The 19,356-nt window shown below is 42.1% G+C and overlaps 4 protein-coding genes across 6 annotated transcripts; 2 read left to right on the forward strand and 2 right to left on the reverse strand.

Moving 5' to 3' along the window:
- Positions 1–754: 754 nt before the first annotated feature.
- Positions 755–6,444, reverse strand: uqcrc2b (ubiquinol-cytochrome c reductase core protein 2b). 2 transcript variants are annotated; one of them, XM_070926764.1, is made up of 14 exons: positions 6,358–6,444; positions 5,060–5,146; positions 4,498–4,647; positions 4,236–4,300; positions 4,085–4,141; positions 3,571–3,695; positions 2,975–3,072; positions 2,826–2,883; positions 2,556–2,651; positions 2,221–2,420; positions 1,973–2,053; positions 1,769–1,845; positions 1,245–1,398; positions 755–1,129 (listed from the first exon to the last, which is right to left on the reverse strand). In XM_070926764.1, the coding sequence occupies exons 1-14, from the start codon at positions 6,388–6,390 to the stop codon at positions 1,046–1,048; spliced, it is 1,365 nt and encodes a 454-aa protein (XP_070782865.1). In that variant the 5' UTR covers positions 6,391–6,444; the 3' UTR covers positions 755–1,045. The 2 variants fall into 2 exon arrangements, with proteins under 2 accessions (XP_070782865.1, XP_070782863.1); XM_070926762.1 differs by lacking the exon at positions 5,060–5,146 and adding an exon at positions 4,922–5,023 and having other exon boundaries at positions 6,358–6,442.
- A 561-nt stretch (positions 6,445–7,005) lies between these two features.
- On the forward strand, positions 7,006–8,450 carry LOC139303429 (NHP2-like protein 1). Its single transcript, XM_070927248.1, has 3 exons — positions 7,006–7,181; positions 7,367–7,487; positions 7,974–8,450. Exons 1-3 carry the CDS (start codon positions 7,179–7,181, stop codon positions 8,234–8,236), a joined length of 387 nt encoding a protein of 128 aa, XP_070783349.1. The 5' UTR covers positions 7,006–7,178; the 3' UTR covers positions 8,237–8,450.
- Positions 8,451–9,762: 1,312 nt separating this feature from the next.
- On the forward strand, positions 9,763–12,477 carry crym (crystallin, mu). Its single transcript, XM_070927351.1, has 8 exons — positions 9,763–9,955; positions 10,047–10,197; positions 10,631–10,693; positions 10,797–10,898; positions 11,060–11,243; positions 11,414–11,535; positions 11,731–11,815; positions 11,927–12,477. Exons 1-8 carry the CDS (start codon positions 9,789–9,791, stop codon positions 11,998–12,000), a joined length of 948 nt encoding a protein of 315 aa, XP_070783452.1. The 5' UTR covers positions 9,763–9,788; the 3' UTR covers positions 12,001–12,477.
- A 1,802-nt stretch (positions 12,478–14,279) lies between these two features.
- Positions 14,280–18,827, reverse strand: rac1a (Rac family small GTPase 1a). Of its 2 annotated transcripts, none has more exons than XM_070927116.1 (6): positions 18,536–18,827; positions 17,112–17,183; positions 16,750–16,867; positions 16,179–16,241; positions 15,283–15,438; positions 14,280–14,680 (listed from the first exon to the last, which is right to left on the reverse strand). In XM_070927116.1, the coding sequence occupies exons 1-6, from the start codon at positions 18,568–18,570 to the stop codon at positions 14,522–14,524; spliced, it is 603 nt and encodes a 200-aa protein (XP_070783217.1). In that variant the 5' UTR covers positions 18,571–18,827; the 3' UTR covers positions 14,280–14,521. The 2 variants fall into 2 exon arrangements, with proteins under 2 accessions (XP_070783217.1, XP_070783218.1); XM_070927117.1 differs by having other exon boundaries at positions 14,280–14,652; positions 15,279–15,438.
- Positions 18,828–19,356: the final 529 nt, after the last annotated feature.

Here is a 19,356-nt window from a genome sequence, read left to right on the forward strand (position 1 = left end):
TCCTCCAGCTGTGAAGACGGATTCATGCATTCAGTCCACTTATTTCCTGAGTGTGCATGGAGCCCCCGAGCTCTCTCCCCCCATATGGAAGCAGTTTCTCTCCTCTGGACGCACACACACGGAAAACGCCGCCCATGCTCACATCAAAGCGCCTTTTCAGGAGCTTCAAATCTCCGCACTCACACGCTGCACACCGTCATTTTACCCCTCTTAAACAGCTCCTGCACGCACTGCTAGTGTGTTTTGTGCAGGGCGATGCAGTCCTCTCTCAGCGATGGAAACTAAAATTCAGGCAGCTCGCGTCTCCATGTCTGTGGTAGTCAACTCTCGCGAGAAAATCCGTAAATGACAAGGGCGCTCCTGCCTCCTGGTAGGTTTGCATCACCATAAATTACGCCAAGGGTGCTAAAACACCTCTGTTGGCGCTGGATAGTAGCAGCTTTTGTAAGAGCTAATCCTCAAAAGTTGCTAAAAAATAAAAAGAATTGCTTGCTCTGGAGCTTTCGACTGTATTACACTGTCTTCCTCAGGAGATTGAGTGTGCTCAGTTGAACTGTAGATGTTAAAACTTTCCATGATTATGAACACATCTTGGACTTGGACACATGTTGAGAGTTGATTCTTATTTAGTCTGATTCGGTTGAAAGCTCCAGAACAAGCGAGTAAGTAGACCTTGAGTCAAGAATGAACTGTCATGCTAAAACTGATAGATTAGTATCAAAGACATCAAGCACCACAACAACACACTTAAAAACTCTGTAAGGTAGATAGAATTTATTCATTATTTTACATGAGCTATACAGTTAACGTGGACAGATGAGTGGAGCACGACATTGTTGATGCGCCAGAGCAGCACCACCTGAAAATATACTGTTACAACACCTATAAATACCCAGTGGTGCTATGACATTATATCCCTCAGAATAACATCATTTCAAAAAGATGATGATGACCTCTGGTTTTCTTTTTCTGTGTTTGTCAAAATGTAGAGGAAACAAATTCTGCCGTCAGAGTTGGGTTACAGTACGAGGAGACGAGGAAGGCTTTAGATCTCATCCACGAAGGGTGTTTTTATGAGGTTCCCGCTGGATGCCATAGTCTTCTTGCCGGACACAAATTTCTTGGCAGCCTGGGAATAAATGGCAAGAAAGTTTTGTTTGTTCGTGATCTAACGGAGGTAAATTCAGTAATTTATGACTACATCCTGACAATAACCAAGCACTGACAGCAACCAAATGTCTTACGTTGGCGACATCGGTCAAGGAGACGTTGTCAATGTTTTTGGAGATTTCCACAGAGGAGCAGTAGGATCCGTCGGCCAGAGCCTGAGTGCCCATGGCCTCCAGCAAACCCTCTGAAGTCTCCAGAGACATAAGGAACTGCCCCTTCAGCTGGGCCCTGCAGAGAAAACAAACACAAGCTCATCATGAGCCACAATAGTGCAAGCTCGCACCGTTTCCCTCTGTTTCCAGTCTTTATGCTAAGCTAAGCTAACCTGCAGCTGGCTCCAGCTGCATATTTACTGTACAGATAGGAGAGTGGTATCAATCATCTCATCTAATTCTTGGCAAGAAAGCGAACTTACTGAAATAACCTCCACTGCTTATCGGCTACAACTTCATGCATACTCATATTTTCAGTCAGATGTTACATAGGCAGTAATGATTTTAAAGTGGTGGTAGCACGATTTCTACATGCAATGATAATTTAGATTTTATGTTGGAGAGGGGCAACATATCAAAGTAGTGTCTCCGTCTGTGTGTCTTACTTGGCCCGAGTGAGGTCAGCAGCTGTGACTCCACCATCAGCAACAGCCTTCACCTGGGCAAGAGCGGCTTTAATCACCTGGAGAGACAGAAGAGGACATTTACCCTTTCCAGTTTCATTTGGGAAAAAAAGAGAGAGACTACAGCTACTTTGTGCACAGTTTGTGCTGATGCAGAGACTCTTGTCATGACTATGGGATACTCACATCACCAGCAGCTGCAGCCTGGGAAATGGTGTAAACCCCAAACAGACCAGAGTCAGAGTAGCTTGCATTGAACGCACTGACCTGTTCAGAAATAAAGAAAATGGGAATGTTTTGCAGGTACAGATTTGTCGAGAAGGTATAGAGTTTTCATGACAGATGCACAAAACACTACTTCAGTCCCATGTTGGGCCAGTCAATGCCTTGGTGTATGTTTCAAAAGTGTATATTGTAAACTGACAACCACTCACATCAAAAGGGTCAGCAGTTGCCTTGGTAACACCCTGGACCAGTTTGCTGGAGGCGCATGAGCCCCTCTTGACATGCAGACCAGCTCCCAGTAAATGCTGCAGGACACTGAAGGCCAGAGCCTCGCTGGTGCCTGCTGCTGCTGACTGGCTCACCACCGCTGAGTGGACCATGCTGCTGGTGCTGGGCAGACGAACCTCACCTAGAGAGAGGCAGGAGGAGGCGAGACAGGGAGGCATACAGGGGGTTAAAAATGTCTTGGGTCGGAAGTATTAAAGCTGCTGTAAAACTCCAAGTGGCATGCGAATAGCATGCAAAAGACGTCAGTTCAACTCACCTCCACGGTACTGAGCCTTGGCCCCGGTAGTGCCATCCCCGCTGCGGATGTTCAGGAACTGCTCCCCAACTTGCTTCAGCACTGAGTGGTCAACACCTGAAGGAAAGGCGAACATCATACACTTAAAGATCCTTTGGTCATTTAGGATAACACTGGGTATGTTACTTGACGATGTCCATTTCCATTAATAGCATCACATAAACACATCAAGTTAAAACAGTACTGATATCATTTTAGTGTTATCATGTTATAAGGTAAAACGACTCTTACCAAGTCCAACAAGAGCCATTCTTGAGCTTGTGAAGTTGTTCTGTACAAACTGGTGCAGCTGGAGAAAAGCACAAACATTAGAAAGAGGGTTTAAATGGGGGTGTTGACACCATAAGTCTTAAAACAATGAACAGTGGAAAAATACTTACATGTTCAGACTGGATGTTGCCAACCATGTGGTCGGGACAGTACAGGGAGTTACAGAGAGTGTTCTTGTAGGCAGCGCCATGCAGACCTTCAACCACACCTGAAAAAGGCAGAAAGAGGCATGATCACAAAGTACAATACTCGATACGATGTTAAAGCTAAAATATGCGTCATCTACCTAATTGTTAAACCATCATCTGTTGGTATATGGTGCAGTGATTGGATTTGGTGAACCTGTCTAATACCATCAACTTTTGTCACTTAAGTACACTTTCACCAACAATCAGATGAAACAACTTCATAAACTAGATGCTGGATGCTTCATCATCTTGGCTGGAGTTTATCGCGAGGAGACTTACTGCTTGGTAATACCATATACTGTCTGAATCTACAGCTTACTTATCATATTGCCATCTTTGGTCATTAATCAGGCTATGTTCTGTAGCACTCAGGTGAGAATAAAAAGTAAGAAGTTCTATGATCAACCAATGTGGATGTACAGACCTAAAAACCTATTTGGCATGAGGTCCACAGTTGGATTATTGCAGACCAAGTAAACAAAGCCTGTGTGTGCATTGCAAGGGAAATAAAGGCCCACCTATTTGAGCACTCTGTGCAGCCTGGGCCTTGTCCATCTTCACTCTGGGCGTGAGGTCTGACACCTCCCACGGCCGGAACTCTTGGGCTGTCGTCACGTTGATCAAATACTCCATGACTGTGTCACTGCAGGCAAACAATGAAGGGGGGGGGTATGCGTTATATTTATAGGGATATGAAGCGCTGAAACTGTGCTATCAAACGGGAACCTAACATAACCACTCCTGCAGCATAACCTGCCTCTCCAGTGAACCAAACAGTCATTGTTTCAGGAAAATATGGTGTAAGAGACTGCTTTCATATTACGCTGTCACCCTCATATAATTGACATTAATTCAAGCTGACCTCAGTCACAGTTCTTTGAGAAGAAGCAAACTACAAGGCTTTAACAGATACATTTCTAGTCTAAAAAGGAGTGAGTATTGATACTCTCCTTGTGCTAAAAACATGGGACGTTTCAATCACAATCCCGGTTAATTTCTGACTTGTGTAGTATTAATCACAACAAGACTCACATGTCATCTCTCAAGCAGTCAACGGTGTAGATCATGTTCTCTCTGGATGAAGTCACACTGCAGAGAAGCACAAACGTGCAGATAAGAATACTGATCAAGGAAGAAACTTTTATTCAGTGGTTTGTTGTGATGTTTCTTGGAGATTAATGACCTCAGGCTGCCTCCCACTGCCTCAACACCACGGCATATCTTGAAAGCTGAAGCTCCTTTAGTTGTCTGGAAAAGCACAAACGCCAAGTCAACACCAAGTGGAGACAGAAGGCAAATATTCATGCTTGAAAATATAAAATATAATTGGGTATATTCTTGCTCTTGTGCTTTATAGCTATATGAATAACACTATATTAAAAACTGGGGGAGAAAGGACGACCACGTGAATACTACATTATTAACAGTTGTTTGCAGTATCATACCAGGTTGGAGGCCAGCCGGAGGAGGTGGGTGACCCCCTGGTTGTCAGGGGTCTCATAACGGCAGCCGGCCTTAATGAACACTCCGATCTTGGAGGCTGGGGAATAGTTCTCCAGGGAGGCGATCACCAGTCCACTGGGCAGTCTGGTCACCTGGACAGAAGGATATTTATAGAGACGTCCCTTCATCATTTCCATCAAGTATAGATAGACATTTAGTTAAGACATCAGTTGACACTTTTAAAAGGATCATCCATGATCATTTGAACATTTAGTTAGATGATTTGAGATTTTATACAGCATACATATGCTACATATGTCTTTTTCTATAGACAAAGCAACTAATCTCGTCATTCTCAGACCCAAAACCACACTATCTGGACCCAGCCAACCCCAGCACAGCCATCTTCATCACTCCCCAACATACATGGATGTCCTGGTAGGAGTGGGCAGCCCCTGGAGAGAGCTTGAGGCCAGCCAGGGGCTGGGCAAGGGACTGGCTTGTTCTGGCAGCCGCATGGAAGTGTCTCTGTGGGAGAAGAAAGACAAGTCAACAACCACTGACCTGCACATCCTGCGGCTGAAACTTAACGTGTTCAGCAAACCCACCGAACTCCACCTTACGGGCAGCCTGTGCCGCGTAAAGCCTTGTCTGGAAAAACAGAGAAGATGGGAAGGCGGGACATTACAACTAATGTGTTGCTGGCTTGCTGACTGATGTGAGGGCAGTTTGAGGAGAAAGGAAAACAGAGGCATGAAAGATTGTGTAATGGGTGGTGTTACATACCTTTACAAATCTAATAATTTTATTCAGTTCGCTTCCTCATATAGTACACATAGTGTAGCTGTGCTCATTGTGCAGCCTTGGTGCTGTTAAAATACTGTATGTTTTCTAATTCCTCAACAGATCATACATACATAGATGTTCTAGTAATTGCCCCTGAACTGATTTCAGACAGATGGCAAAATAATCTCATCACAGTCTATTTAGTAGCTAACTTTAGTAACTTCAATTTAGTAACATTGACAACAAATGTAAAAACAGTTAGTCTCATTTTAGATCTACATTAGTATTTCAACCAGCACATGAAATGCCTTCTGTGCGCCAATTCACCAGAACCTGGTCGAAATATATTTGTGTGTTTTATAATATAAATAATATGAGGCATTTTTTTCACTACATGAGGTTAGTGTTGTTATAATAGAGAGCACCGTTTTTTTCTTATGGTTAATGATAATCGCTGACTAGACTTGCATTATATTTTCTACTTCCTATGTTTATTGTTATGCACTAATGTAACACGGCAAATTCCTTGTATGGGAAAACCTACTTGGCAATAAACTTGATTTTGATGTTGTACAATGTTAGACAACTCTCAAGCGTTAATACAGTTGGCTATTATGGTTAATACGCTTGGAATAGAAATGTAAGGTAAGTAAGCCTCACAAGCTTCAGCTAACGTCAAAATTAATTGTAGGAGGTATGCTAGTTAAATCAAGTCTACAAGAAGCTAACTAGCTCTCACTTGTGTTGTAATGTTAAGAACCTTGAGGTAACAGATAGACCCTGAGTTGAGTGAATTGGCTTTAACAGTATTGAAGTGTATGTATGTACGACCCGACCTGTCTGTCTGGTGTCATTATGTAACGTTATTGTTAACGGTGGTTTAGTGCTGGTTAAGCACAGAGTCATGCCAGGGTTCAGTTGACTGCTTCCTCGTCTGCTCTTCATCACACCTTGTCAGGACGCGACCCTGAATTTTTACTCCGTCCGACAATCACGCAAAGAGTGAAACGCTCGTCTGACGCGCGTACAGCTGTCCCGACACACAAATATATCAGATAGGTTAGCTGAGTCCTTACCGAAAGCTGACTGATTCCCCGAATCCCCTTCATCGCCCCTCTCTCCTTCAGTCAGGACGATTAAGCAATATGGCTGGCGTGAAAGTGCCCTACCCAGAATGCCCAGCGCCTTCCTCGCTCGAAAAAGTACCGCTGAGCGAATGAGCGCGCGCCCTCTGCTGCCAAGGAGATGGACAGACGTGTGACAACCACAAACTGTAAAGGTTGAACAATATCGTACTGATGTGTTCAGAAAATCAGTTCAAAATATATATATTTTTTACAATCCTTATAAAACGAATAGAGCTAACCGTTATGTTTCTTCTCCACTCAACACCTGCAAATAAGAATAAGGAAGTGTCCGTTCAAGTTATACACCAATGTTATCTCGTAACACACATTCTCAAAAAATTAAAGAATGATAAATAAATAATGATTAAAAATGCGAGAAAACAACACAAAATACATAATGTACATATATTGAAAACCCTATAAGTAAATACTGGGTAGCAATAAATCTAATTTTCACATAGGCGTATGTAAAATAAAGTAAAATATAAGTTCAAATTGTATTGTAATTGAGCAACAAAAAGGGGGGGGGGGGGGGGGTCGGTTTTAGCTGTTGTCCCCAGTGCGCATGTGCATCACCCCACACGTGCGGTGAACGTTTGGACTGGCTGCATGCAACACAGCTCAGAGACTTCGTAGCGCCACAGAAAAATATTACCTACATAGAACATATATTACGTCTTGTTGCCCTTTCTAACCTAGGTGAAAGAAAATAGTCCTCCGTGAAGCATTTCGCCGAGAGGGCCGGAATACCAGAAAAAAAACTATTCACAATGGTGAGTGTTGTGTTCCGAATGAACTAACAAGCTAACAGACTAGCTAACCATTAGCAAGCTAAAGAAACTAGGCTGTAGAGCGAACTAAGCTTTCTTTAACTCATAACATCCTCGTGCTTGTCCACTTCATACACCGCTTTCCCGTAGTTAATGTGGGTATCTTTTGTTTTATGCACCATGGCCAGACTGAAGCGCAAGTGAACCCAAAGGCCTACCCGCTGGCCGACGCCACGCTGACCAAGACCATCCTGGACCTGGTGCAGCAAGCCTCAAACTACAAACAGCTGAGGAAGGGGGCTAACGAAGGTGAGGAAACATACGTTTTGGGACAATAATGTTACTATTCAGTGACTTCACATTCAAACTGGTAAACTGGTAATGTGACTGTCCGCCACTTCCAGAGGAAATGTAAGCTCAGAAAAGTCTGTGCAACGTGGTGTCTGTTCAGGTTAACGCAAACAGCCTCATATGACGATTTACTGCTGCTTTTGATCATATACGATAAATTAAATGCATTTGTTTGGATAAAACTAAACCGAATTAAGAGTAAATGTTTAATGGATCACTGTATTATACATTCCTGTGTGATGTAAAGCCTATACAGTCCTGAAGACTTGTTGATTGTTAGAGTGGTGGTGTTTCACTATTAGACACTGAGAATACAATGTGGTGGTGTATCTCAATCAGTTGTAAAAGCAGTAGGCTGCCAGTGCAAAGCTGCCAACACAGTAATTAAAGTAATAGTGATGATGTAAAATACATAATACTAACTATGGTCATCTTCTTCCCCAGCCACTAAAACCCTGAACAGAGGCATCGCTGAGTTTATTGTGATGGCCGCTGATGCTGAACCACTGGAGATCATCCTCCACCTGCCACTGCTCTGTGAGGACAAGAATGTACCCTACGTGTTTGTCCGGTCCAAGCAGGCCCTGGGCCGGGCCTGTGGGGTGTCGCGTCCCGTCATCGCTACCTCAGTCACCATAAAGGAGGGGTCTCAGCTCAAACCGCAGATTCAGTCTGTCCAAATGGCTATTGAGAGACTTCTTGTGTAATATTTTTTGTTGCACTGTTGTGACAGTCTCCTTGGAGAAAAAAAGGAGACAAATTCCAGATTGAAAATAATCTTGTCTCCTGTTTGATGAAAAACAGTTGATAAGCATGACAAGGAAACTTTTTTTTTTTCATACTTTTTAGGACGGTGCGTCCATTTCAGTGTATCTGTTTGCCATGGCATCAACTGATTCATAATAAATTTTTTTATTTAAACCTGGTGTTTTCATTTTGTATATTTTGATTTTCATGTTAATGTATTGGATTGTGTAGTAGTAGTAGTAGTAAACATTTAACAATATCATGTGTCCAAGGTTTTTTGTAATAGTTGAGTGGTAAAGATGAGGATCTGAGAACCGGTGTGCACCATGTATGGCCTACTATACCAGCAAGCTAGCTCCTGGCTACTGTGTGTGTGTGTGTGAAGTAGCTGCTAACAGAGTTAGCTTGTAAATGTACTTAATGGGGAAAATTAAGAGCCAACTCCTTTTAGGTACCTGTCAGTGCAACACCTCTATCCTGACTGACAGGTCACTGTGGTAGTGATTTGTCAATCACAAGTTACCCTTCTTTGTCAATTTTACTCTAAGTGGGACTACAATTTACAAAATGAACATAATTCTCTATTGGAGGCTTGAAACTAGGGATTGAGGCCATAAACTCATCAGGAAAATGTTTACTGAGGTAATAAATCAAGTGAGAAGTAGGGTCATTTTCTCATAGACTTCAATACAATAAGACTTCTTTCTGCAACCAGTGGAGTCGCCCCCTGCTGGCCATTAGAAAGAATGCAGGTTGAAGGCACTTAGACATTGGCTTCACTTTTCAGACCCAGTGGTTGCTGCTTGTATATGACATTTTAATACTGAAGCATCAATGCCTCAGTAGCATTTTACTGTTGAAGATGGTTGAGGTGGAGCTAGTTTTAATTAACCTACTTAATGTACAGTGAGCTAGTGGTCCAGCCAAGCCACTGTAGAGGTCGGCCTCCTCCAAAGGGTTACAAATACATCTCAAAAGTCAAAGTGTTGGTCTAATCTTTAGCACTGCATTATATTTTAAAAGCTTATCATGTGTAATAAGTAAAATCTGTAAAATGTATAAATGCGGTGGAGTGAAAAGTACAGCATTTAAAGTGGTATAAAATAACACTCAAGTAAAGTACCTAAAAAGTGTATTAAAGCTCAGTTCTGTAGTACATTTACATATTTATTTTCATATCTAATTACCTGTAATACTTAAAGTAAATATTTTGCTTGTAATACTTTTGTACTAAATTCTTTGTAGTAGTTTTCCATTAGGGTGACTACTTTCACTCAACCTCCTCGACATGTCGATATCTAAACCACATATTGTTTATCCTAATGCGTTCTTAAAGAATGTATACTACTACCACAAAGCCTACTCTGCCCGTGTCTGCGACACTTATCACTCCTTCCCACAGTGTTGAAACAGCGTTACTGCGGCTCTTGAATGCAACTCGGAAAGTTCACAGTCAGCGGCTCGAACTTTGGACCGACCACTCGCCAGTTCCTCATCTGAATCGCAGAAGCCATGGCTGACCCCCCTGTCATCATATGGGAGCGTGAAGTGGAGCACCTGCTGCACTACAGGGAGCTGATCCCCCGCGTGGAGGACGCTTTGGGGAAATTCTCCAGCCGGAACAGCGCAGAGGTGATCCAGCCTGTGCGCACCGCAGTGCCCCTGCAGAAACACAACGGGTAGGCCTGTTCTGTACTGCCAAGCGTAGCTTTGATTTAGTTAATTAACAATCTGTTGCTACTGCTGGCTGACACTCAATCACTTGTGCAGCTTCCTGGGTGTGATGCCAACATACATGGAGAACGACGGAGTCCTGTGCACAAAGTTAGTGTGTTTCTACAAGAGGCAGAGTGGCTCAACTTTGCCAGCCACTCAAGCCACAGTGGTGCTGCTGGACCCAGAGTATGGGAACGTGAAGGCTGTGAGTAAAACTAATGCACGCGTAACACTCAACATTCAAAGCACGGCAATAAACTGGCTTTCGTAACTCTACATAAAAAATAACCAATGCAAACATTTAGGCCCTGCAGCGTTAACAGCTTCACCCAACCAGGTCAGGGATGGCAGGGCAAGCAGCCAGACAAAAATGTCCAGATTAACAGGAGAAACGATGAGGGAGAATTGTTCGTTGTTGTTGGACAGGTTGCTCACGGCAGAATGGTGAGAAGCCGGCTGTCGGTGAGTAAAGGCCTCCTCTGAGTTACAAACACTCATCTAGTGCCCTGGCCTGGACAGGATCCAACACCCATCCATTTAAAAGGGACCAACTTTATACTAATCCCAAAATAAAGTTGATTTTACAACAAAATAAGAGAAATACACAAAAGGGACTGCATTCTGTGTGGGTCACGCAGGTCATGGATGGAGAGGTCATCACAGGCATGAGGACAGCTGCGGCCTCGGCCATCTCTGCTAAGGTACCATTTATATTAACACGCCTATTCACACTCTCGAATCTTGCGCTCGTGCTCCAACTTTGACTCTCTTGGGTCTGTCCCGGTGTGTTTTTTTGTCACGCAGCTGCTGATGAGTCCTCATGCAGAGGTGCTGGCCATCTTGGGGACCGGCAAACAGGCCCTGAGTCATTACAATGCCTTCACAGAAATGTTTTCATTTAAAGAGGTATGATTATAAAAAATGTCTTGTTTGAACAGAGGCCTGCATTTATCAGTTTAGGGCCATGTATGTTTGATAAGGGGCGGGGTGGGGCACTATTCTCTTGTTCATGACTGACTTTTTCCCAACACAACATCCGTCATACTTCCCCTGGACCTTCACCACAGGTGCGAGTATGGAGCAGCTCAGGACAGAGAGCGGAGAGGTTTCGCAGCTCTGTGAGTGGTCCGGTGACGGTATGTGTCTCAGTGGAGGAGGCGGTGAGGGGAGCAGACGCCATAGTGACAGTAACACGGTGTACAGAGCCAGTGCTCTTTGGTCAGTGGGTCAAACCAGGAGCCCATGTGGCAGGTGAGAAGAAATAATGAACACTCAAGCAAAATTAAAGAGGAAATAGGTCAGAATTTAGGGAGCGTCTTTTAAAGTTTTGGGTGAATCATTTGGCGTGCGTACTGTGAATTATGTTGCTACGAAAACAAAATGAGTGTATCCTGCTGTGTTTCTCTCCTGTTGCTGAGCAGCGGTGGGAGCTTGCAGGCCAAACTGGCGGGAGCTGGACGACGTGTTGATGAAGGAGGCGGTGGTGTACGCTGACAGCAGGGAGGGAGCAATGGCCGAGTCCGGTGACATCATCCTCTCTGGGGTCAGTCCGTCATTGTGCTTTTGTAACCTGTGCCTCATTGTTAATCAGAATCAGAATCACAAATACTGTATTGATCTCTGGGGGGGGGGGGGGATTGTACAAAATCGAATCGATAGGATAACTGAGGTGTGCGTTATTGGCTCCCTTTGCAGAATATGTGTGGGGGAAAAATATGATCGTGGATCTTGTTTTCAGGCTGAAGTGTTCGCAGAGCTTGGAGAAGTTATTAATGGGACAAAACCTGCCCACAGAGAGAAGACAACCATGTTCAAATCCCTTGGTGAGCCCCACCTGATGTAGGCCTAGTCAATATCACGTGGAAAGTACGGATCCAGGTATTTTCTCATGGTATTCGGCGTAGCTGTGACTTATTTTGTTTGTTTTACAACAGGAATGGGAGTTGAAGATGCAGTGTCTGCTGAGCTTGTGTTTGACCGATGGAAAGCCACAACCAGCCATTCGTGAAGTGGCCATGTAACCTACCTCAATCCTGACCTATCTGTTTGACCTTTATGGCACACAAGCTGGTGAAGATCAAGGGGAATATAAGAAATAACTGAAAGATATTATAAAAATAATGTCTTTCAGTCCAAATGAAGTTTGTCCATCCTGGAAAAAAAAGCTACTGCTGTATAACCTGATAGTAGTTGATGAAATTGATTGGTTTGTAAAATTTCAGAAAATAGTCAGAATGATTAAAAATAATTTGAACTTATTAAAATAATTGCAAGGAAAAGCAGCAAACGTTTGAGGAACTGGAATCGTGAAATGTTTTTACATAAAAAATGACAATTACTAAAATAGTTGCCATTCATGTTTTGTCAATCGATTAATCAACTAATTGTTTCAGCTGTACTTGTATATATTGTTAGGTACAGATCATTTATAAGAAACCTCTTAAAATCTTCATTTGTAAAATAACTAGTAACTAAAGCTGTCAGATAAATGAAGTACAATATACTTCACTCATTTCATTGCATGAAAAGAAAACACTCAGTACAAGGACCTCAATTGTGTACTTAAGTAATGTACTTGATTAAATGTACTTAGTTACATTCCACCGCTGCATAGCTTTCATGCTAACATGCTGATGTTTATCAGGTGTAATGTTTACCATGTTCACCATCTTTAGTTTAGTATATTAGCATTCACACTCACTGACATTAATGGTTACATGCTGAGGTTTAGCTGGTATGCTTACAAAGTTCGCCATCTTAGTTTAGAGTTTTAGCATGCCAACATCCACCTCGTAGCACAAAATACAAAGTACAGCTGGGGCTGATGGGAAGGTCTTAAGTTCTGATCAAATGTTGACGTGCTGGTGGCGCTAGAGGAAGTGGTGGACCAACAGCCGACACTTCCGTCCCGAGAGCCACGTCGCTAGCATAGCTAAAAATGCTGAGCGTTCTTCTTTTTGTCTTTTTTTATGATTGTAAATCAATTTTAATTGCATTTTAGACTTTCACTATTTTCTGACATTTCATAGACGAAATGAGAAGGAAAAAAATAACTTATTGCAGCCTTACTTATATTATTTCCCCAAACTATTGTGTTTTGGAAAGAAGGTGTAAAATACAACTGAGTATTTTCAATGAATTTATTTGCTTTTTAAAAAAAAAAAAAAAAAAAAAATCAGCATTTTACTATGTGAAAATGAAACCACATTTAGCGAGAAAGTAAAACCCAAGTATGCACTTCCATCGCGCCACTGAAACACTGATCAAACATGGGTCCAGATTTACAGTGGCTCCCCAGGGCACCCATGCAGTTGATCATTGCTCATTTCAAAATTAAATGTATTTGCTGAATAGTCACTGCTCAAGGTCATACTGTACAACAAAAGACAAAATCAGTTGCAACCTCCGAGTGCTAATACACTGGCTCGTAGACTAACACAGTAATAGATGGGGTCAAGGTGACACGGTGATATGAATGAGAACAGAAAATAAGCCTGAATATCCAAAGCACTTTCTGAGCAAGAATTTAGCGAGAACTTCAAATGATGATAAAACCTTTTAGATAGATTGAGAATGAACAAGCACAATAACAGTGGCCGCACTGCACCTTCACATGCCCGACAGTCAGTCTAAAAATACTGTGTTCACGTAACACATACCGAGAGGAAAGCAACGGATTCATCTAGAAAGGTTTTAGGAACAAAACAAGAGAATTACCTGTTAAATATCTAGCAGAGGCTGTGTGAAATGCTTGTTAATTGTAGAGAGTAACTATTACTTGTCTTAGCAGCTGCTACAACAATGGTTATAAGTCATTTAAGGGTTAGTGTTTCTACATGACTGCATGATGGTATCTTGTACAAAATTAAAAGGAATTTTAGTGTTCATGGATTGACTACAAAGTGATGACCGTCGACGGAGTTTTGGCAACACCTCAGTCTAGTCAGATGACACATGTAAACAAAACGGTCCGTCAACCACAGCTGACAAGAGACTGATGATGAAAAAAGGAGAAATTAGCTTCTAAAAAAACTTGAAATTTCATCAAGGTAGCAGGAATCTCTTAGTGTGTAGGGGGAAAGAGTGCAGTGCAGGACCTCCTTCTCTTATGGAGTTAAATCTACGGTATTTTCATGATAAAAAATCACGTTCAAGTAGTGTTTCTTCACAATGTCTGAGAAAAATTACATGAATATTTCTTTTTTTGTAAAATCCTCCCTGTTTCTCCTTAAATCAACCCAAATAACCCCCCCACCCCACCCCCACCCTCACATTCCCCAAGGCCTTAGTAAAGTCACTTCATTTCTATCAATCTGAAAGGACTAAACAGATGTAAACAACCAGAAACCAGATCTGACAGAAAACCTGCTTAAATCTGTGAAGTTCTTTCAGATGGATCTACCAGAGCTTCTATATAAGCAAGGACACAGGGGGTGAACAGATTTTTGGGGAACCCAGCCATCATCTTCCTCCCTCTGAGTAGGCGAGTTCTGACTGCAACCATATTTTCTACTCCCTGTGGTTCTCCATTACAATATTCTGCACTTCCTCTTCCTCTTCTTGATGGGCGGGGGGCACAGGACCGCCCTGATGGCTTCGTCAAACACTGTCTTAAGGCCGCGCTGCGTCAAAGCTGAGCACTCCAGATACTTCACTGAACCTGGCGGGCAGAGGAGAGGAAAATCGGAGAAAGCAGAGAAACGTGTCAGCACACCAGCCTGTTTTTGTTTGCATAGCATAATAATACAGTATATTTGAAGCTTGAGTAATACGAGTGTGACTGTACACTGTAATATCCCACACAAAATTTTCCACACTTTAGACTACAAAGGGTGCATATGGTTTTAAAACAAATGTGGCTTTTTAATACCCTACAAAGGGTCGCTGGAAATGGACTTTGAATGACGTTATAAACCACAATGAGTAAACAAAATGCTTTCAAAACCACCTTTACCAATAGAATGTTTTTAACCATAACTCTTAAGTATATAAAAAGAATATGGTGTCTTTGGGGACATCACATCTTTCAGTTGCACAGAACATCATGCAACCATCTGTCAAATGCAGAAACTGAAATTTAAAGGAAATTTAATGCAATATTAGGAAATAAACCTTATTCATTATTGATCTCATTTCACAGGTTGATGTTGTTAAGTTAGCAAAACTTAACAGCATCAATTTTAGTTTAGACAGCTACCAGAAACACTACTCCCTCTTAGAAACCAACATACCGACATTAATATTATCTAAACATTGGATCTGTGTATGTGTAGTGTTACAACTGACTTATTTCTTTAGCCATGGCCAAGCCCTGAGGGTAGATAATGGGGGACAGTTTCTTCTCCTTGAGCTTCTCGATAGTGTCCTTGTCGTCTCTCAGGTCCAGCTTGGTGCCCACCAGGATGATGGGCGTGTTGGGGCAGTGGTGTCTCACCTCAGGGTACCACTGAGGGAGGAGAGAGGAGGACAGAGTCAGAGGCTGCGGGATGCAGATGGACAGGATGGCCGACAGTGTGGAATATGAGTGGGTTGCTAAAAGAATTTCTTTGTTCTTATCCAAAGTCAACATGATGTGACCTTTGAGGAACTTGATAGCAACAAGAGGACACAAACTTCCACCAACACTGAACAATTCACAGTCCTGCTGTTACAATGTGTGACATTTACTCCTGTTACTTTACCAGCTGAAGCCCAAATAATCCCCTTCAATTGAATTACTACCTTTGAAGTAGCTGCAAAATGAGAAAGAAAAACATGCATGTCCATAAAGCAAAACAATGCCCACTACGCTTCAAGACAAATTAGGATGTCTTTTAAACAAAGGGCCATTGTGTATCTACAGGTGACTGAAAAATGTTTTTATGGCTGCATCATTACATCAAACAGAGCATTTTGGATGTCTTCTGCATATTTATCTTTATATTTTTATATATTTTGGGACCATGAGATTATGACTAGTACTAAAAGTACTTTCTTAAGGGTTTGAAATCAAGTTAGTTTTAGAGCTGTGTCAAAACTGGTAATTGTCTGATGACTGAAATCCCAGATCTGGCTCTCTGTCAAAATCGAATCAATTATTCCTCCATCCAAGCTGATCTGACCGTGACATTTCATGGAAAACTCTTCAACCCTACCGTCACTGGCAGAGGTAACAAACTGCAGAGATGAAGAGCAGGTTGTTCTCACCTTGGCACGGACGTTTTCAAAGGAGGCTGGACTGACGAGTGAAAAGCAAATCAGGAACACATCCTGAGGAGAGAAAATAGCAAGCGTTAATTATATAACATTAAAAAACAGCTTGACCACAACCTAATATTTCAATTAATCAACACTATAAAGCTGAAGATAAACAGATATACAATATTGACTTAACAGACTCCAAATATTCAGATATGAGGGTCCACAAAACAAGACAAATCTGGATTCTGTAGGTTAAATACTAACTGACTTCCAGCTCCCTGTGAGTCTCTGGCACAGAGGCCAGTTTGTTGTAAGGACAAAGAGTGCAAACAAGAGCTCCCTTTCACTTCCTCCAGCCGTCCTCCAGACAGTGTATAGGTACTGTGGATACAAGGCTCTACTCTGCTGAGTGCAAAGACTCAGGCCAGTGAATAGCTCTAAATCAATGCTGGCAAAGTGAAGCGAAGTGAGCAGCGCTCATGCTAACATTGTTTGGCTGATACTTGTCTGTGTACAGCAGAGGGTCTGAGACAAGCGGTTGTCACTACTGTGTATGAATGCATGCATGTATACATACGGTCTGTGGGTAGGAGAGAGGCCTGAGCCTGTCGTAGTCCTCCTGTCCTGCTGTATCCCACAGGCCCAGGTTCACTGGTTTCCCATCAACCATCACATTGGCAGAGTAGTTGTCAAAGCTGTAGGGAGGGAGGTGGACATTAGGTTCCAAATTCAGCATGCTATAATGTCCAGCATTGTAACGTATAATACAATGAAGAGATAAAGTTGTGCATAGATTTTAATATGACTGTTATCTTCCCATCGCACTGGTGGGCTAGCTTCATCATCTACACCTTGGCACATTTCCATTTGCTGACCATCTCCATGTCACAGCTGTTCACGAAAAGTGTGTGTGTGTGTGTGTGTGTGTGCATTACTTACACTGTGGGGATGTACTCTCCAGGGAAGGCATTGGTAGTGTAGCTGATGAGCAGGCATGTTTTTCCCACAGCCCTAGGATTAGAAAGGAGAGCAGAAAGATTGGCAGAGAAGATACAATGATGAGAACTGAAGATTGCTGCTTGGTTTATTCTCACACTTTTGTTAATTACACCTGACAGGTTAACAAGTCAGGCTAGTCCAGTTTAACCTGTGTTGCCTGACTTGAAGAGATGTCATCAATGGAATTAAGCTTTTAGCTTTTGTGTTTTTTATCTTTAATATTTTACTTGTACGTCAGTACTGGTGTTTGCAGTATTATTGTCAAATAATATGAATACAGGATGTGCACTCAGTAACAATGACACATCAGGGGGGGAGGCAAACTCTTGTGCACCACCACAGCCTCAAACATAAATCAACAGTGCCCTCACAGAGTCTCAAAAAACAATAGAAAGTTAAAGTGTCTGAATGTTTCAAGTTATGACTTTGCCGGTTCTAACCTTTGGTTTGAAAGGACATTGAGGTCAAAAAAATTCAGACATTAGCTCATTATCTTTGTGAAGACATTTCCATGTACACATTTTTATTTTACAGTTTAGTTTTATGCAAGTAATGCTCTGCTTTTTTAAAAGCTTATTTTTTATTTTTGCATTGAATACTTTTTATATGTTCTAAAACTTGTCAGGAAAATACTCACTACATTAAAAACGGTGACACTTTTTTTGCCTAAAGAGGTAAAAGGCGTTTTGTAAGGTCACAGTTTGTCGAGTTTGTTTTTATTCTACGTTTGTCATAAATATGAAGAATTAATGTGTCAAGTAAAACGACTAATGTGAAGACCTGCTTCTTTTGCTCTCTCTCTCTTAAATCACCCCTAAATGGCTGGCTTCTTTGGGTTACTGAGTAAACATATATAGATATGTATATATCTATTTGCCAGGTTAAATAATCAGCTACGCTAGTTTTGTAAATCACAGGGTTATACGAGGTTGGGTGGGATTTCTTGTAATTCTAATATCCCGCACAATACGATTGGTTCCAAGGCCTTAACTGGCTGAATGGTTAAAGGATGAATGGTTAGAGTGTACAAAACATATCTAAGAGACCAATTCGAAAACTTATATCTAGGACAAGCTATCAAGTAGCTAGCTTAGCAGTCGACATGGCAGCCTGCGTCATGTCTAATAAATGACATACTGTGACCCATTCAGTCACACCTAACCGGAGCATGTAGATAAATCTGTCTGACCCAGCTGGACTGAGTGCAGGCACAATAACAGCTGTCGCTCAACTTGGCATGTTATCCGAGGCTTGTTAGCAGCTAGCCAACTGTTGGTAACTGGGTCAACTATGTTAGCTTTAAACCGATATCATATGAGTCAAACTGGGATTTTTTTATCTTTTAAAAAGATAGTTTAACTCACCCGTCCCCCACTACCACACACTTAATGGCCTGCATCGGACGGCTCTCTCGCTAGCAGCCTAGCCAACGTTACAGCAGCTCGATCTCTGTTAGCTTAGCTAGCTAACGGCGGCTAAAATAAAGCAGTCGGCGTAGCTTGAAAAGTACAACGTAAACAAAGTGAAAGGGCCTCGACCGCGGTTCAAAAAGTTGGAAATGTTGTCGTTACAGAAAGTATCCCGGCTTGTCGCTCCCTCTCGTCAACACCCGGTGAAACTCCAAAGTTGTAATCCAGGCAGGCAACACCCAGGAAAAAAAAAACTCTGGAGTCAAGATTGAGAAAAAAAACGCCCACAGTTTGGAAGCTGCAGCTCCGAGATCCCTGCAAGTCACATCCGGTCAGAGTAGGACAGTCAAACACTGCCACCTACTGGTCATAACGGCAACAAGCCACTGAGAGACGATAGAAGAAGAATTACAGTCATACGGAGCCCCAGAAGGGTCATGGAGATACTACTACTTTTGCCTTCCCTCGCATTAATGTGATGCACTTTACGACCCACAGTTTATATAGTCATTAGCATCTTTGACCAATTGCAGCAAAAATATTGTATAATTAATGTATTTGCATTAATAATCCAATTGCATAATCATGTAATGCTCGGAAAACAGCCATTTGGCATAATGAGTAATTTTACATTTGATACTTTAAGCATATTTTTTCAATAATACTTTTGTACTTTTACGTTGGTACATTTTTATTTCCACACTGTGGTACGCTACTTTTACTTAAGTAAAATATCTAAATACTTTTGCCAATCACTCTGCAGTTTTGCATGTGAA

The sequence above is a fragment of the Enoplosus armatus genome, chromosome 20 (assembly GCF_043641665.1).
Source record: "Enoplosus armatus isolate fEnoArm2 chromosome 20, fEnoArm2.hap1, whole genome shotgun sequence".
Lineage (NCBI taxonomy): Eukaryota > Metazoa > Chordata > Actinopteri > Centrarchiformes > Enoplosidae > Enoplosus > Enoplosus armatus.

Bases quoted from the DNA above. Each gene is read 5' to 3' on its own strand.
- rac1a (XM_070927116.1), bottom strand. From the start codon at position 18,570: ATGCAGGCCATTAAGTGTGTGGTAGTGGGGGACGG. The intron at 17,184-18,535 runs GTGAGTTAAACT...TTCTAATCCTAG, and splicing joins TGTGTGGTAGTGGGGGACGG to GGCTGTGGGAAAAACATGCC. The intron at 14,681-15,282 runs ATAAGTCAGTTG...TTCTCTGCTTTC, and splicing joins GCTTGGCCATGGCTAAAGAA to TCCGATTTTCCTCTCCTCTG.
- LOC139303429 (XM_070927248.1), top strand. The intron at 7,488-7,973 runs GTGAGGAAACAT...CTTCTTCCCCAG, and splicing joins GAGGAAGGGGGCTAACGAAG to CCACTAAAACCCTGAACAGA.
- crym (XM_070927351.1), top strand. From the start codon at position 9,789: ATGGCTGACCCCCCTGTCATCATATGGGAGCGTGAAGTGGAGCACCTG. The intron at 10,899-11,059 runs GTATGATTATAA...CCTTCACCACAG, and splicing joins AAATGTTTTCATTTAAAGAG to GTGCGAGTATGGAGCAGCTC. The intron at 11,536-11,730 runs GTCAGTCCGTCA...TCTTGTTTTCAG, and splicing joins GTGACATCATCCTCTCTGGG to GCTGAAGTGTTCGCAGAGCT.
- uqcrc2b (XM_070926762.1), bottom strand. From the start codon at position 6,390: ATGAAGGGGATTCGGGGAATCAGTCAGCTTTCG. The intron at 4,142-4,235 runs GTCATTAATCTC...GCTTCTCTGCAG, and splicing joins GCAGTGGGAGGCAGCCTGAG to TGTGACTTCATCCAGAGAGA. The intron at 1,846-1,972 runs GTGAGTATCCCA...CTGTCTCTCCAG, and splicing joins AGGCTGCAGCTGCTGGTGAT to GTGATTAAAGCCGCTCTTGC.